The sequence below is a fragment of the Gasterosteus aculeatus genome, chromosome 16, assembly GCF_964276395.1.
Source record: "Gasterosteus aculeatus chromosome 16, fGasAcu3.hap1.1, whole genome shotgun sequence".
NCBI lineage: Eukaryota > Metazoa > Chordata > Actinopteri > Perciformes > Gasterosteidae > Gasterosteus > Gasterosteus aculeatus.
Genome location: NC_135704.1, coordinates 16,757,869 through 16,774,881, shown reverse-complemented (window position 1 = coordinate 16,774,881; position 17,013 = coordinate 16,757,869). Strand labels below are relative to the sequence as shown.

The window sequence follows — 17,013 nt, the reverse complement described above, 5'->3', positions numbered from 1 at the left end:
ACGTCGCGTGTCGATGAGAATTGAGTGTGATGCTATTTGCTTGCGTATTTGAAGTCCAACTTGAAATGTTCACTATTGAGGGAGCAGTTCTTCTAGGTTTGATATTTCCTTTTGTATGATGCATATATTAGGTACACCCCCCCACCCCCCCGTCCATGTCTCTACACCTCCCTCCTTTGGTGTGAGATGCACACAAGCCTTGTGGGGGCACTGCTGCTCTAGTTCTAGCTGAGAAGCAAGAAGGGCGTTTCTCCTCTCGACACACTGTATACAATCTATATTGAGCTTTTTAAAGACGTACATGACTAACCACAGTGGTAAACGCTTTGAGTACGGTACAAAGTCTCGATGCAGTCCTAAGCAGGAAAACATGTCGCTCTTTAAAAGCTGACACTTTCACCTTGGTAACAACTAATAAATTCTTTCAACTTCTTTCAAATCATACATGGAAATGCATTAATTCTTTCTTTGGTAATCACAATTTTGTAGTTGTGGTCGCTGGTAACGCTTCGTTAATACAGCAGCAAATGTGGTAATGAACTCCTTGTAAAAACAAAGATCCATTGATTGATTTAGTCTTTTATCAAGATAAAACATAGTGAACATTCTCTGGTTCCAAATGTTGGCGGCTGTTTGACATTTTTGTTTATGGACAGAAGAAGCAATTTGAAGATTTTGACAAAAAAAAGTCCAAATATATTAATGTCAAAAAATGTCATGGAAACAAATCAAAAAACATCAGGTCAAAAAAACGTTTTTCTTATAAAACAGAGGTTAAGTCTCCATTCATGTGGAATTCAAAAACCGTACCTACATGGCTGCTAAAGCACAATACAACTTTACAACAAAAAACACGGCAACAACAGTGCAACAAGCATCTCGCCCACCCTCCCGTCCTGCGCCCGTCATCCACCTGCTCTGATCTCAAGCGTTTAGAGTCCGCTGTAGACGAAGGGGCGTATGAGTGCCGGTACTCCTGTTGGACTGGCTCCTCCCTCGGCCCGCCGGAGGCTCACGGGCTCAGAGCCGGGCTGCACTCGGTGCTCGTCTTCCCCCTCAAGCTGACGTTCGCCTCTCCCCTGTCCGTCCTCCCGTCCGGCTCCACGCTGGTGGTGCTCCCGCTGACTGCGCCGGCGTCTCGCACGCAGAACATGCTGCCCGCCAAGCGCAGCACCTCCTTCCTCATCGAGGAGGACACCAGGAAGTACATGACGGGGTCCAGGCAGCTGTTGAGAGCGGAAAACAGCAGGGCCACCTCGTTGGCTTTGTCGGCCACGCCGCGCCAGAAGCAGGACGTGTCCGTGATCTGGGTCCTTATGTAGAACACCCTGACCACGTGGTACGGGACGAAGCAGACGGTGAAGAGGAAGAGGATGAAGAAGGACTTCCTGGCGGTCCGGGTGTAGCGGGAGGCGTTGGGCAGGTCCGGCCTCGCCCGAGATGTCCTCTGAAGCTTGAGAGCGATCTTCCCGTAAGACACCACCAGGGAGAAGAAGACGAGCCAGAAGACCACCAGCAGAGACACGTTGATGTAAGCCTTCCACTTGGCCTTCTGCAGCACCTTGTAGTGGAAACATCTGGAAACAGCAGCATGTCGTGTCAGCTCAAACTGGGATACAGTCAGACTCAGAATTTCAAGGAAATGAGACATTCGGCATGAAAAATAATACCGACTCGACAAAAAGGGTGATTAGTCTGGGACGGGGCACCGACCTCTCCACCTGCGAGTGGTTCTTGGACATCAGCAGCGCCACAGCCAAAGCAAGGGCCACGAGCCAGACGAGCGCACAGAGGACACTGCTCCACCTGGTGGAGCGCAGCCTGTGCTGCGCCCTCGCACCTCGGTGGATCTTCAGGTAGCGGTCCACGCTGATGAGGCCCAGCAGCGTGACGCTGATGTACATGTTCATGTAGAAGAGGTTGCCCACCACTTTGCACAAGGTGGGCCCCAGGGTCCAGACGTTGCCCCGGCTGTGGTAGAGGATCCTGAAGGGCAGGCACACCACCAGCAGCAGGTCGGCAAAAGCGATGTTGATGAGGAACACCCGCACCGAGTTCTTCTTGGAGTGAACGCAGAAGAAAACCAGCAGAGCCAGCAGGTTCCCGGCCAGCCCCAGGACGAAGATGACGCTGTAGAGCACCGCCAGCGGGCTCTGCAGCGCGTCGCGGTTCACGCACGCCTGTTGGCTCGCGGTGAAGTTGGTCTCTGCGGCGCCGTCCGCAGTCTGGAACGTGGTGGTGGAGATGTTTCTGATCATGGTGCTCTTTGGGATCCTCGGCCCTACAAAACAGGACGAAAAATGTGTCATTGGTTTGGATCGAGTGTTCCGAGAGGTTTTTCACGCTTCACATGATAAAACTTTTGGATTTATTAGCGCAGGCTTGTGGTTCCTGCATCGGGGATTACCTCTAAATTACTCTTAATCTGGCCCTCAGTAACACCAGCTGACCTCAAGAAAGAATCAACAGCATCCATGACTCAATTCATGTGAAAATAGTTCTCTCAATCCGTGTAACAAAAGTTAATACTTGCGAGTGGAACTCGTCAAAAGTCCTCACCTCGTCATTTACGTCCATCAAAGTGAAGTTTACTCTCTTTTCTTCTTGCTGGAGAGACGTCTTCTTTTCCACCCGGTCCCTTTGTTCCCTGCAGCTAAATCTGTACGATCCGCTGTCCTCGTTCGAGATGCCTCCCTCCTGTCATTGTGTATTCCGCTCCCAGCTGCTGTCTATATTCCAGAGAACTGTGCTCGGCGCGTGAGGCTCGTCCTCGCCGGCGGTGCTGTCGAGAGTGTGTGCACATCGACGCTGGGAAGAATGTGTTAATATTGTACAGCGCACAAACCTTCGAGCTGTGGTCAGGCCCCCCCTCTCTCTCTCTCTCTCTCTCTTCACCACAACTTAGCAGAACTCGGTCTGAACTCGAGAGAACGCTGGGGGCGGGGTTTGGGGCGGGGCCTAGGGCGGGGCTTGTGATTACACACTCGAGAGCGAGCAGGGGGAACACAGAGCGAGCTCCAATTGTATGTACACAGCTCGCTGTAATGTGGAGGTATCTGCTGAGCGTGGCCAACTGTGGGAGCAGAGAGCTCCCAAAATACCATCGTATGGCCTGACAATAATTAAAGCAGTGCTTTCAGAGCGACGCAGGGCCGGCTTTAAAATGCTTCCCAGGAGACGTTACCCGCTGCTAAATGTGTAGGCCGAGGCATGCACATGGAAAATGACCACATAGTCACTAAAAGAAACTGACATTCCGCTTAAGAAACTGAGGCGACACCTCAAACGTATGCAAGTCGCCGTCTGCTGTGATCCTCCCACGCTGTGGCTTCATGCGTGCGTGTGGTCGTGGGGGGGATGGGGGTGGGGTCGTGTTTTGGGGGTTCGGGCGTGTCTCGCACACGTAATCGTCTTTTGTCCATAAGAGCGTGTGTCTCTCTTTTGAAATGGACTGAGTGACGAGCGTCTCTCTCCCTTCTTCTCGTCCTCAGCCTCACTGTGTGCTGCTGGCGTCCAAAGAGAACTCCGCTCCGGTGAAGTTGGGGGGCTTCGGAGTTGCCATCCAGCTCGGCGAGTCGGGACTGGTGGCCGGAGGTACTGCAAACGCAACAGACCACGACGAGAGGGGATGGTCATGAGAGTCATGGTTACCCGAGGTTACCCGACGACGAGCGGAGACGCACAACGAAAAGTTCACTTCACTCTGCTCACCAGATCGTAAAAATAATTGTTCAATAAACATGAAGTATCGGGTGTGTCACCGGTTATGTCGAAATAAGAGACAAACAACCAACAATAAGGTTTCATATTTCATATACAATCCTAATGACAAATACATTGTTTTATAAATTGCCCAGAAGAACTTCCTTTTTTTTTTTTACTTCCGAAAGAAGAATTGAGTCCTGTTTAGTGTCTCTTCCTCAACACTTTCTCCGCTCTCCTCACAGGTCGGGTGGGAACTCCCCACTTCATGGCCCCCGAGGTGGTGAAGAGGGAGCCGTACGGGAAACCCGTGGACGTGTGGGGCTGCGGCGTCATCCTCTTCATCCTCCTCTCGGGCTGTCTGCCTTTCTACGGCACCAAGGAGCGCCTGTTTGAAGCCATCTGCAGGGGCAAATACAAGGTCATTGATGGGACGAGCCTGGTGTCGTCGTGGTTACGGCCATATTTAACTGTAATGGGGGAAACGAGACGCTCTCACAGGGAACACGGGAACGTTCGTTTTAAACAAATACCCACATCTGTCCAGATGATTTGTAAGAGAAAACGAGGTGAACTTGTATATAATGGTTGGGGAAATCCAGTTCACAGAAATGGATAAAGAGAACTAGCTCATTTGGTTCCCCATTGCTCTGTTCCCAGATGTCCGCTTCTCCATTATTACTGGCAGGAAGGCGAGCCCAGGTCGCGAACATCCACCTGGCTGGAACTCAACCTTTTAATGTTTGGGACGTTGAGCCTTGGGGGGCGGATCTCCTGAAATGTCTGTTTTGTATCCGTTGCGTGCAGATGAATCCTCGCCAGTGGGCCCAGATCTCAGAGAGCGCCAAGGACCTGGTGAGGCGCATGCTGATGCTGGACCCCGCCGAGAGGATCACCGTCTACGAGGCCCTGAACCACCCCTGGCTGAAGGTGACGCAGAGCCCTGTGGTCACGCTGTTAATGTCAGTGGTGAAACTGGTTGAATGCACCACTAGCCCAACTGGGTTATGACATTAATATCACTATTCACCACGTTGGATTAACATCTCGTGACGTTCAAAGTGTAGACTTTAGTGAGACACAGCGGCGGAGGGAAGCCTCAAGCCATCACGTCGCGATCCGTCGCCTCAATGACAGCGAGCGGCGGCACAGTGGCGTTACCGCTGTCAGCGGAAGCTCTTATTGTGTCATCTTGTGTGGCCGGTGATGGAGCGGAACTTAAGATGACAATCGGACTGAGGCACTCGCTGTCCGCCCGACACAAACCCTTCACTTTTTCTAGTTTTAGTTCAGTTACTCAGTGGTAGAAAGCTAAAGTTTGGACCATGCCCCTTCCCGTTTGCGAGGTTCAGTCGAAGCAGCAGCAGCATCTTCTGTTGGATGACGTCACGGCTCTTATGTACCACGACAATCTGAATGCAGCACCACTTGTATCACAATACCCAACAGCAGGTCCATTTATCCTCCTGTTACTCAACATCTCTGTGAGCCTTCACCTGTGTCAGCAATGTGCATTTCTGTGTTGGATTTCCAAGGAGAGGGACCGATATGCCTACAAAATCCACCTGCCAGAGACTGTGGAACAGCTGAGAAAGTTCAACTCTAGGAGGAAGCTGAAGGTTTGCATCGACACACACGCGCACGCACACATAAAGATAAATGGTCACATGACACATGTCGTTGGGTTTCAGGGGGCTGTTCTGGCGGCAGTGTCCAGTCACAAGTTTAACTCCTTCTATGGAGACCCCCCCGAGGAGCTGCACGACTTCTCCGAGGACCCGACCTCCTCAGGTACACGGGGTGACGAAACAGTCCTGCACTCATGCTCATCTTTGACACACTTCCTTCCTCTCGAGTATTAATCTCTGGAAGTTCAGCTTCTTTCTGCGAGGCCCTGCAGAGGGAGGCTCTCACTTCCACTGGCTGTGTTTAGATGCTTCAGACGGGAACGGGAGCGTCTCTCTTCTCTTCCCCCCTCAGCGAAGTCCCATTTCGCTTTTCGGAGAACACGAACCAAGCTGATATTGCATATTGGCTCCTCCCCGATAATCGCAGGATCACATATCAGATGAAAACCCCGCTGATCAAGCACTCGTTTCCGGTTCGCCACAGAAGGGGCCGATCAGAGCGGTTTGAACCAAAATGAGAGCGAGCAACACTTGATTAGACTTTTCACTCGTTGCGCAAAGAGCTCACCTCGTGCACTCTGTTGGGTACAAAGGAACTAACCACTGAAGCCCTGATCATTATGCTGACGCATAGAGGACGCCTTCCTCGTCTGTTGTTTACTGACTTCAGCACTTCAGACACATTTCTACTGTCCAACAAAATAAACGGTTTCCAGCATTGATATTCTTTATTTGTAAAAGTGTCCATCTGTGTTTTTCCATTAATGCTTCGCACCTGCTAGGCCTGCTAGCAGCAGAACGTAGGTACCCGCTTAGTGTGTGTGTGTGTGTGTGTGTGTGTGTGTGTGTGTGTGTGTGTGTGTGTGTGTGTGTGTGTGTGTGTGTGTGTCGTGACCCTTAAATGTTTGTTAGCTTGTCGCTCTGTTTTTCGTATCTTTGCTGCTTTCAGTGAACCTAAAATATTTCAGTGCACGAATCCTCCTCACAGTGAATGCATCCAGAGAGCCGTTGCTTTAGTGTGTGTGTGTGTGTGTGTGTTCTGCAGGCGCTGTCTCTCAGGTGTTGGACAGTTTAGAGGAGATCCACGCGCTGACAGACTGCAGTGAGAAGGATCTAGATTTCCTTCACAGCGTTTTCCAGGACCAGCATCTACACACACTGCTCGACGTAAGTGTCACACTGAAGCGAATAAGTCTTTTTATGAGCCATTCATTCTTATTTTATTGGGATGGCTTTTCTCCTTTATTGGTGACTAATGGAACACAACGAATGATTTGTTAGTCCCGCTGTTCATAAAAGCTTAAAGTTTAAGTCCCTGGCCGCAGTAACTGGTGTGTTTCATCTTTTCCGTTGCGTTACTGTTCTCTGCTGTCTCTACTAACCGTAGCTTTAGAATCTATGGGGGTCCAGCATCAGGTCTACGTGTCGCACTAATCTTATCGGCCCTACACCAGAAGCAGCCACTGCACACAGCAGTGGTTGTATGGTCGTATGCCTATCAAACGGGTCGTTGTGTAGCGACGTGCGGCTACGCACAGAAAACAAGGGAATAAGAGGTTTCCTTATATAGACTTGTCAGACGGTCCTGCGTGTTCGAACCCCAGTGTCTGCGCTGTTTACACGTTTTTGGAACCAGTAATCACCAAATTCCTCCTTTTTCTCCCCCACTTCAGCCAAGTTCCTTCTGTGCCCAAAACGATCCGGGTTCCGCTGGCCGTGCGTTTGTCTCCTGGGAAGCACCCGACTTTCGATGGATGTAAAAATATACATGTGAAAAACCAAAAAAAAAAACGTCAAAGCGGAGCTACTCGTACTTTGTCCGCGCGCAGCAGACAGGAAACGGTCGGCGGTGTTCACGTTGACGGACGGGCTGCTAAAGAGCGACGCTTTTTACACCGGGATATTCGTATTGAGCGTTAAAGCGCTCGGGAGCGCGTGGAAGCCCGCGTTCGCCGTATACGGCCGCGTGGTTTAATATGCGGAATAAAGCGCTTCCGTCCCCCCTGCACGCACAATGATTGGCATTGCTCTCAAAAGGTCATGTGATTTGTGTGTGTGTGTGCGTGCGCTTGACCACAGAGCCCTCACATTGTGTCACAGATGGCTCACAGTTAGTGCAACACTTTGTCTCTCATTGTCCCCGTAATGCGTTTAGTTTACTCCGTTCTCTCTCTGTGTGTCTCTCTTGGGTTCAAACGTAACATTTGTTGGTTGTTTAAAAGGAAGAAAAATAACAATACTGAGATGAGTAAATAGATGGTTATAATACTAAATTAATGTCCAAGCTTTGATACAAATGCTTTTAATTGATACAAAGTCCCTGGATATTTTTCTCTTTTGCGATATCAAGCTAGTGACACCAATCAGCCATCTGCCTGAACACACACATCAGGCCGGTGGAGCTGATGGGTTTTTGGGGGGGGGGGGGGGCCTCTCTGTGATCAGGACGTGTGGTCTCGCCGACATCAGCTCGCGTCTCGGTCGATGAGCAGATGTTTGCAAAGACGAGGCCTCTTGAATAAATGTTTTCCTTCTTTTAAGATGTGCTTTAATCGCTGTGGTAAAGACACTTGAGGGTAAGCGATCGCTAAAGAGTGTGTGTGTGTGTGTGTGTGTGTGTGTGTGTGTGTGTGTGTGTGTGTGTGTGTGTGGTTTTAAAGGCTCTCCCAGTTGCTGGAGGATGACTGGGTTGAAAGTAGGTTCCTGGAGACTGGTGGATCTGCTGTGTGTGTGTGTGTTTGCAGCAGTGTCAGTGGGAGCCTGCGGCTGCAGATGTCTCCTTTTCAGCTTCGGTTACACACCCCTGCCCCAATGTGAGGGGGGGGGGGGCAGAGAAGGGACAGAAGAGTGCAGTGAAGGAACAATGGCTTCTTCTGTCGGGCCCTTTTGGTCCATTCGCAAACAAGCACGAGAGTAGCCGCTGGGAGGGAAGCAGCCATGCCGCAGGCTCCTGGTTCAGATCACTAGTGCACCGTCAGACGGACCACTTTCCCGGCTCCTGGGTGAGTGTTTCCTCCTCCTGACGCCTTTAGTCACGACACGCCTCGAGTCATTTTCGGTCTGCTGTTCCCACGTGTGTTTTTCGGCGCTTTTAAGCCAAGTGCGTTTCAATTATGGAAATGTCGAGTTCACTTGTGGCTAATCAGAACGTCATAGAACATCGTTTCGGAATAAGAGGTCGTGGGCGACGCTGCTCCAGAGGTGGAGCCTCGAGTATCGACACATTTTTCTCAGTCCGCTCCGCGGTGCTTTTAGGACTTGTTTGCATAAAACCCCCTCGGAGGTCAGTTCGTCTTTGTTTAACGGCCCACGAAGGCAGCGCGGCAAACGGGGAGGCACCGGGCCGGTTCATCGCGGACGTCTCGCGAGGATTCCTGAGGAGTGTGTTGTGTTTTGGTTGGACTACTGTCGACGTTCCCAGAAGGACCACTTTTTTTGTTCTGGTGGAGTCAGATCTTCAGACGGAGCCACCCTCCCCCCCTCATACAAACACACACACGTTTTCAATTTACATGCAAACCCACCGTCCCTTTTATTTCTCTGTGTAATGGCCCATCTGGATGGGCTGTAATGTCCCACGGCACCAGCTGATGTTGTCAAGCCTTTTTCCACTGTGATGGAAACCACAATGGCTTCCTGTTAGTTCTTTGCCTATTTTGACGTTTCATTAGAATATATTTTTCATGTCAAAAACAATTTCACAGAGCAGCAACGTGGTTGCCAGTCCTGGAAAGTGTGCGGCGTGTATGATGTGTCGCGCGTTGCGTAACCAGTCACTGCCGCGGGCCTGGTTTCTCCGACGCGGACCGAACCGCGCAGTGCACACGTTGCACGTGGCGTGAGGCGCCGTGTGGCTGGATGGTGTCGGCTTGTGTGCGCGGTGGTCGCGTGTTGAGGACGAGCTGCTCATATGGGGACAGTCGTAGATGATATCCCCCCCCCCCCCCCCTCGTCTTCCCCCTCGCCGCTTTGATTGGAGCAAACAGCTGCTGGTTTTTGGCTGCAGGACCATTTGGTGCACAAACATGAAATCTCTTAAATAAACCCACGCTTGCTTCGCACTCCGGTCTCGTCGGCGCGGTTTATTAGTCAGCTGGGACTCGTATAAACGACGCGCTTGTGTGTGTCGTCCCTCCCTCACAGACGAGAAAACAGGGCCTTGTTGTTAACAGTTGAGAACAAAAAGGAGAGAACGTTGTATTGACTCTGAGTTCAAACTAAACCAAATGGAGAGAGATCGCTGAGGATAAATGGGTTGAATAAATCAAATAAATGCTTTGTTTTTAAACAATTTCCCTGGAAATATAACTTTTATTATTAATTATAATCTTTTAACCGAATGATATCTCCAGATACCCAGATAGCTGTGGTTCCGGCCACATAAGACAGTTTACCGTAAAACAACTATTTCCTCTGACCAAAGGAAACAAAGACGCAGCTGAGAGAGATGCAGGAAGTAAGAAAGCAAATAATTTAACACCATGTAAGGTTTTTTACACCCTACTTCCGAATTGTTGATCAGATGAAATAATGAAGTAACTTTGTGGGTTTAGTTTTGTGGTGAAATGGCCCCCCAAAGAGAACAGACTATTCTTACAGCGTACCGTAGCCCACGGGTGGCTTCATTTTCACTTTGAGCAGATGGTTGAAGGCTTTCTGCTTTGACCGGAATAGGAAGTCTATTATTTTCTACTTTTCATGCCTCATAAAACTGCAACACTTTGACAAAAAAAAAAAAACAGCGGTTGTTATCTCAGCGTATGACTTCACATCTGGTTAGGTATGAGAAAGTATGCTGATGTTCTTGGATCAGATTGTTTCTTGATGTTTATTACGGCCTTTTATTGTTCTGAAACATAAAGCTACATTTCACCTCGATCATCTTGATCTCGCCGAACCGTCGCGTCGATCGGTCACCTGGTAACGAGACGCCATTGATCCAGTTGACCTCACTGACTCACCAACTGGCTCTTCTCCTTTGTTCCAGCTCTACGATACGATCAACACCAAGTCGTCCCCGCAGATCAGGAACCCCCCCAGCGATGCCGTGCAGAGGGCCAAAGAGGTGAAAACACACACATCTGTAAAGATGACGGGCTCACTACTCGCCGGCTTTCCTCTTTAAGCTCACACCTGCGCATTAATCCCTCACTAAAGCTCTAACTCATCACCGCTGCTCACCTGCTCTGTTCATGGCAAGAAGCTGCTGGGGGGTCTCTAGAGGTCATCTTTATTTAAATACGTCTGGAAAGGATTGGAACAATCTAAATCTGTGGGAGCCTTTTGCCTGATATTTGAATGTAAGAGTCTGAAGAGAATCCTGGCCTGTATTACCTCTACATGTACCTGTAGGACAGCAGCGTGCACGTGCTCTATGACAGCGTGCACCACCTGTGGGACAGCAGCGTGCACGCGCTCTATGACAGCGTGCACCACCTGTGGGACAGCAGCGTGCACGCGCTCTATGACAGCGTGCACCACCTGTAGGACAGCAGCGTGCACGTGCTCTCTGACAGCGTGCACCACCTGTAGGACAGCAGCGTGCACGTGCTCTATGACAGCGTGCACCACCTGTGGGACAGCAGCGTGCACGCGCTCTCTGACAGCGTGCACCACCTGTAGGACAGCAGCGTGCACGTGCTCTATGACAGCGTGCACCACCTGTGGGACAGCAGCGTGCACGTGCTCTATGACAGCGTGCACCACCTGTGGGACAGCAGCGTGCACGTGCTCTATGACAGCGTGCACCACCTGTGGGACAGCAGCGTGCACGCGCTCTCTGACAGCGTGCACCACCTGTGGGACAGCAGCGTGCACGCGCTCTCTGACAGCGTGCACCACCTGTGGGACAGCAGCGTGCACGTGCTCTATGACAGCGTGCACCACCTGTAAGACAGCAGCGTGCACGTGCACTCTGACAGTATGAGAATCTGGTGAAAATGATTCAGGTTTCCGAAATATTGATATTAAAGCAAAGCTTTAGGAGAGTTTTCCCTTTTCTCCTGCGGAGGGTCCAAAGTGATGTCATTGAAGTGAAAGTCAACACAAACTTTCCCGTCCTTTCTGCGGTTTGATTTCCAGCTCCGCTTTAATTATGTTAACTCAAAAACGGGCGGGAGATTGAATTATTGAATTATTTATGTTGCGTCACCTGGTCCTCTGTGACCTCCTGAGGTTTATTTGTTCATGACCCGCCTCCCTGTTTGCACCGCCTGGCTTCCGTGTTCCACCTTCCTCATTAGAGATGCTGCTGCATGTAACGCTCAGCCACACACACATCACGTGTGTTTGTCGGCTGTTAGTGTGGTTTTGCTTTCTTCGCAGAGAGTTGCATTATGGTCTCTGAGGTCTTACGGCCCTGATGTATTCAAATGCGCGCTGTCCGTTCAGGTCGACGTGTTAACCCCTCAGTGCCGGAGCAGGCCGGAACCGCTGGTTTAACAAGTTGTGTGAGGGCAAAGCAGAAGAAAGCTGCGTGAGTGGATAATTGTTAAGGGGAGCGGTTAGAACGTCTGAGTGGCGAGCGAGTGGGCGGCGGGCGGCGGCTCACATCCCGCCGCTGTAAAGACGAAGAAAGCCTTTTAAGGGGAGCGGAGCTCTGCTTTATGTGGCCGTGGTTCATGTCGAAGAGACCTGGCTAATTGGTGCACCGTGTCCGAAAGTTCCCCGTCTGCCCACACATGCGGGTCGCACGTTCTCCTGTTCAAATCAGCGGAGATGGGTGAAGATTTGTGGGCGGAGCCACGGCAGACTCGGCGCCATCTCTGTGGGTGTCATGGAGCGACAGGCTTTATTTGTAATCTTGTGTCTTTGAATAAAGTCTTTTATTAGGTGACTGGTTTTTCACGGAACACACTGAACTCTGCTCATAAACCCGACTCTGAAGCATTTGAGAGCAGACTGTTGACAGTGACGCAATAAAAAAGGAATGTAATAATATCTGCTCCAGGATTTAGGAGAACTCAAGTTTGTCTTCACCTCTTTGAAAGTCAACGCTTTGTCTGCAGAAACTTCTGCTTCCTTCAGTTTTTCTTACAATTTCTGCTTTAATGGCCAAAGGAAATACTGCAGCAATGGAATCCACTCTCCTCTTTCAGTGCAGACATATTTTCCAAAGCCTTTCTGAAGTTAGACTGGATAAGCAGTGGACTTTTAACACTATCTGAACCTTTTTATTGGTGTCATACAGCTCACTATTTCTCTCCGGTATGGAGACTGGTGATAGATGGATGCAGTAAACCCCGTTATTTAATCAGGGACAACAATCCAGACCCTCTTGGATCATGGCAACGGATCAGCTGATCACCTGCAGTGAACTAGGATGGTTCCTCTCAGTATTCTCAGGCCCTTGCCCAGGACCTGCTTCCACGCCGTTTCACCTCAAATTAACTCCTCATTTAACCTCGGTTGGTCCTTCAGCGACGACCTCCTCCTCCTCCTCTGCTTCACTTCTGTCTCTGTTGATTCATTCTGCCGACACTGAAGTGCTTTGAACCAATCACACCGCGGCTTCCCGTGGACCCAGCAGAGCAGCGATAAGGCGCCTCAAACTTCAACAAAGCCTTCTTCTTCTTCTTCTTCTTCTGACTGCACTAATGCTCCTCTTCGCCGTCAAACTTATCAGCTCAACTGCTTTCTCTTAAGCGTGAGCGCTGATCTTTCCTGGGAGTGAAGTGAACTGCTTTGGCTGTAGACACTAATCTCACAAATTCCCGGCCCATTCAAAATGTCTGTCTTTTGATTAAAGGCGAGGGCTGGAGTCTGGCTTTCCGCTGACCTCCGTGGTCACATGTGAGCTCCCTGTAGACGGGACCATCTGCAGCCTGTTATAACCTTATCCCTGTGTCTTCCTCCACTAAAGAGCTCCTCCCAGGACGAAGCAAGTGGCGCTTTGAGACACCTGGAATATGTAAGCCCTCGACACACCGCCGCGGTGCCACGATGCTCATGGGTAGAGCAGCAGGCAGAGCTGGAGGTGGTTTGGACTGCGGGGGGGGGGGTGCGGGATACAGCCGCGTAGACTTATTGTATCACCTCTTAGAGGACTGAAATAATCAACTGAACCAGCGAGACATGAAGTGAAGGACCCGATGCTTCACCCGTACACCCATCGGACACACAAGCTAAAGATGAACCAGGTTTTTTTTTTTTTGGAGGTTAGTTTCTCCACATCCTGTTTAAAAGTGTGACTGCTGTTCATATATGTCCACGGGTTGTACAAGGAAGAGGGTGTAAGTCAATTGCAGTAGTACACACACACACACACACACACACACACACACACCCTGGGAGGCCTCACAATGCCACATTCACCAGTCAGGCGCAACATAACTGGAGCTGACGTCCGGTCCCGTCTACAGGGCAGGAGGAGGGGCGGCGCCTTGACCAGCTCCCCTGACTCCCTGAGCGCGCTCTACAGTCACATTGGCTGTGGAGATGTTGGAGGCGGTGTCAGGGCCAGGTTTTCTTAAGGGGAGGAGGGTGGGGGGGGTCGTCGGGTTGCTCTCCGTACGTCTGTGTGAGGTGCGGCAGGTACAGCAGGGTGCTGAGGTACGTCTGGAGGAGTGTGTCCGGCCTGGAGCGAGAAGACGACGGAACCTCTGCATGTTAAAAACCAACCGTTGTGATGCTTTTCCTTCTTTGTGCAACTTCAGGTGCTGGAAGAGATCTCCTGCTACCCAGAGAACCACGAAGCCAAGGAGCTCAGGCGGATACTGACGCAGCCTCATTTCATGGTGAGTCAGAAGGAAAAACCGACTTCCTGTATCTCTGCAGGATGTATTTTGCCTCGTCACTCGTAAGCTTAGAAGGCGTTAACCGGAGACAGACCGGTGGGAGTCTAAGGCTTCGTTTTCTCAGTTAGAGCGGTAGAGTAGTTGCAGCTTAACAAATAAATATGAATATATATGTATTTCTCACTTCAAAGAGCCGGCTGTGAGGAAACTTAAAAGGTCGTTTAGTCCGAGCATCACGGGTTAATCCAGGAGGGCCACTGCAGGGCTGTCAGCATCCGCCCCGGCTAATCCCATCACATTAATGCCTCTGATCAGGGGTCTGCTCCGTATCGGAGCGACAGACCGACAGAGGGGTGCGATGGCCGGGGAGGGGGCGGAGTCATGCAACCAAAAGTGTATCCAGATGAAGTGATGAGCACTGAGGAAAGGAAGGAGGGGGCTGTGAGGGGAGGTGTGGGTGGGGGTCAATAAGGCGTAGTCTGATGTGATGTGCTGTTTCGGGTCAGAGGCCCGCCCCGCCCCCCCCCCCATGTAGCGCTGCGAAAGCGTCCGCTGACAGAGGGAGGGAGGACGAGAGCTCGACATTCCAACGAGTTCAAGTGAGAGCGAGAGATTTGGGCTTTGGTGCCCCCCCCCCGCCCGCCCCCCCGCCTCGAGATTTCGCTAGTTCAACATTTTGGGAAATGCAATTATTAGCACTAGCACTTTGGAGTTATATACCAGGCGCTGGTTGCCCGGAAAGGTCGCTGTGACAACGGGATTCAGGGATGTCGCTGGGCCCCGTTAGTTTGCCCAAGGAAAAAAAGGATTTAGAGGCACTGGTTGCTGTTTGCTCCCTCTTCTTCCAGTCGTTATGCTAAGCTACGCTAATCACCTATTTACCGGCCAGTAGATGGGTTTAAATCATAGATAATTGAGCGACATTTAATTAAGCGGGTCAGTTAATCAGTCTGTGACGATTCTAGACATTCTTATGAGTGATTGTTTCTCTCACTTGCCTCTCAGATACTAAGTCCTACTAACTTGCTGCAGCCAACCTGTAGGGAAGTCTCTGCAGGGATCAGGTTAAGCAGCATGAAAGCTCCCTAAAAAGTGGAGCCAGTTCCCCTCCATCGCCCCCCGGTGGAGGGATGCTCGTAATATTCGGCAGAGATTCCCATGAGCGCTTTTACATTGCAATGTGGTCTCATTTCATTGTGGGGAAAAATGTTACTCATTTTGCAGCCCTTAAATCCCGGCATCCACCCGGGGGCTTCTACAGAAGGACCAAACACTCCACCTTGAGGAGAAGTTGGCCTCCATAAGTACTTTTGCATGGATCACTGTCTGCGTATTGAAGCCACACTAAAGCCCGAGGTGCGTTTGCATGTGTGTCTGCAGGCTCTGCTGCAGGCCCACGACGTCGTGGCCCACGAGGTGTACAGTGACGATGCTCTGAGGGTGACCCCCCCACCCACCTCGCCCTACTTGAACGGGGAGTCCCCAGAGAGCACCAACGGGGACATGGACCTGGAGAACGTCACCAGGGTCCGCCTGGTGCAGTTCCAGAAGAACACGGACGAGCCGATGGTACGCGCTTTAACACTTTGCCTGCACTCGCGCCGGCGCTTTCCGTCATCTCCGGATGCTCCGCTGGACCCACGTGTGTGTGTGTGTGTGTGTGTGTGTGTGTGTGTGTGCAGGGCATCACGCTGAAGATGAACGAGTTGAACCACTGCATCGTTGCCAGGATAATGCACGGGGGAATGATCCACAGACAAGGTGCGTTTTTATAAAATGCTTCATACAGCCTGTAGGAAGACTCTTTTCTAAGTGTGCACATGCATACATTCCAACAGCTGGTTTGTCTCTCGTGTTGGAAGGCACCACTTGCTCTTTCAGTGTTGTTCTGTTAATTAATCCCTAGTTGCTTCGTCATGTGTGAATTGTACAGCCCACTTCTATTACAAAGGGTCCTTCTGCCTGCTGCAGCTGCCGTCGGAGAAAAAGGGCAACGGAGGCCAAAGAAATACGGTGAGGCTCCTCAATGAGGAGGGAAAGGTTTGACCCCCTTTCTGTTCTCTCAGGAACGCTGCACATAGGGGACGAGATCCGCGAGATCAACAGCATCAGCGTGGCCAACCAGACGGTCGAGCAGCTGCAGAAGATGCTGGTGAGTGTGTGCGTGTGCTCAAGTGTGTTAATGCATGCTTCACTGTCTCACTGTTTAAAACCAACACAAGATGACAATAAACTGTGTGTGTGTGTGTGTGTGCACACAGAGGGAGATGCGAGGCAGCATCACCTTCAAAATAGTGCCAAGTTACCGGACGCAGGGCTCCTCGTGTGAGGTAACATCTATCTCCTCCTCCTCTTCCTCTCCCGCCCCTCCGTTCTGCTGATCTGGTTACTAACCGCTCGGCTGGTTACTGAACGTGTGACACACGTGTAGCGTGTATGCGGTGTGTGTGTGTGTGTGTGTGTGTTTTGCTGTGTTTTGCAATAACAGCACACCAATTTCCCAACCAAGATACCGGACCCTCACCCCCCCTCCCCCCTCTCTGGACCTCTGTACGGCCTCGTCCTGTGTACACTTTACAGGGTGGACAGAATAACGGCGCTGGTTGTGACAGCAGGTACGAGGCCCCAGAGGGACGGAGGGGAATTCACTGATGCGATCTGGAACCGAACCCTCCAGAGCCTCGTGTGTAATTTGGTTGGGTTATTTCTAAATGGATTTAAAACTGCATCTGGAAACCAGTTTAAAGTTATTTTGTGGTTTTCTTTATTTAGGCTCAGGCTCAGTGACGGCTCTGCCACAACAAAACTATTATTTTGGTTTTACATCCAAACCGCAGCTCTTGCGATTTTTTTGCTGACGACGGAGAAAGGACATCCAAGTACAACTCCATGAGGAACAAACTGCACCATCAAAATCACAATGAAATATCAATCCCAACAAGAATGTT

The 17,013-nt window shown here is 50.7% G+C and overlaps 2 protein-coding genes across 35 annotated transcripts in view; one reads left to right on the top strand and one right to left on the bottom strand.

The window, feature by feature from the left end:
• The window catches only part of caska (calcium/calmodulin-dependent serine protein kinase a), a 76,497-nt gene that overhangs the window by 50,989 nt on the left and 8,495 nt on the right, over positions 1-17,013 (top strand). For 10 of the 34 annotated variants that reach the window (XM_040201473.2, XM_040201466.2, XM_078090461.1 and 7 more), the window contains exons 6-18: positions 3,492-3,594; positions 3,948-4,123; positions 4,510-4,632; positions 5,238-5,321; positions 5,394-5,493; positions 6,113-6,130; positions 6,376-6,497; positions 10,318-10,395; positions 13,985-14,065; positions 15,446-15,634; positions 15,748-15,826; positions 16,132-16,217; positions 16,327-16,395. In XM_040201473.2, coding sequence (XP_040057407.2) covers positions 3,492-3,594; positions 3,948-4,123; positions 4,510-4,632; positions 5,238-5,321; positions 5,394-5,493; positions 6,113-6,130; positions 6,376-6,497; positions 10,318-10,395; positions 13,985-14,065; positions 15,446-15,634; positions 15,748-15,826; positions 16,132-16,217; positions 16,327-16,395 — 1,308 coding nt within the window. Of the gene's footprint in view, positions 1-3,491; positions 3,595-3,947; positions 4,124-4,509; positions 4,633-5,237; positions 5,322-5,393; positions 5,494-6,112; positions 6,131-6,375; positions 6,498-10,317; positions 10,396-13,191; positions 13,240-13,984; positions 14,066-15,445; positions 15,635-15,747; positions 15,827-16,131; positions 16,218-16,326; positions 16,396-17,013 lie in introns of all 34 variants that reach the window. The other 24 variants (XM_078090460.1, XM_078090456.1, XM_078090452.1 and 21 more) reach the window with 3 other exon arrangements.
• gpr34b (G protein-coupled receptor 34b) lies at positions 560-2,924 on the bottom strand. The gene is made up of 3 exons (XM_040201482.2): positions 2,560-2,924; positions 1,714-2,281; positions 560-1,577 (listed from the first exon to the last, which is right to left on the bottom strand). The coding sequence occupies exons 2-3, from the start codon at positions 2,256-2,258 to the stop codon at positions 1,013-1,015; spliced, it is 1,110 nt and encodes a 369-aa protein (XP_040057416.2). The 5' UTR covers positions 2,259-2,281; positions 2,560-2,924; the 3' UTR covers positions 560-1,012.

Bases quoted from the DNA above. Each gene is read 5' to 3' on its own strand.
- gpr34b (XM_040201482.2), bottom strand. From the start codon at position 2,258: ATGATCAGAAACATCTCCACCACCACGTTCCAGACTGCGGACGGCGCC. The intron at 1,578-1,713 runs GTCGGTGCCCCG...TGCTGTTTCCAG, and splicing joins AACCACTCGCAGGTGGAGAG to ATGTTTCCACTACAAGGTGC.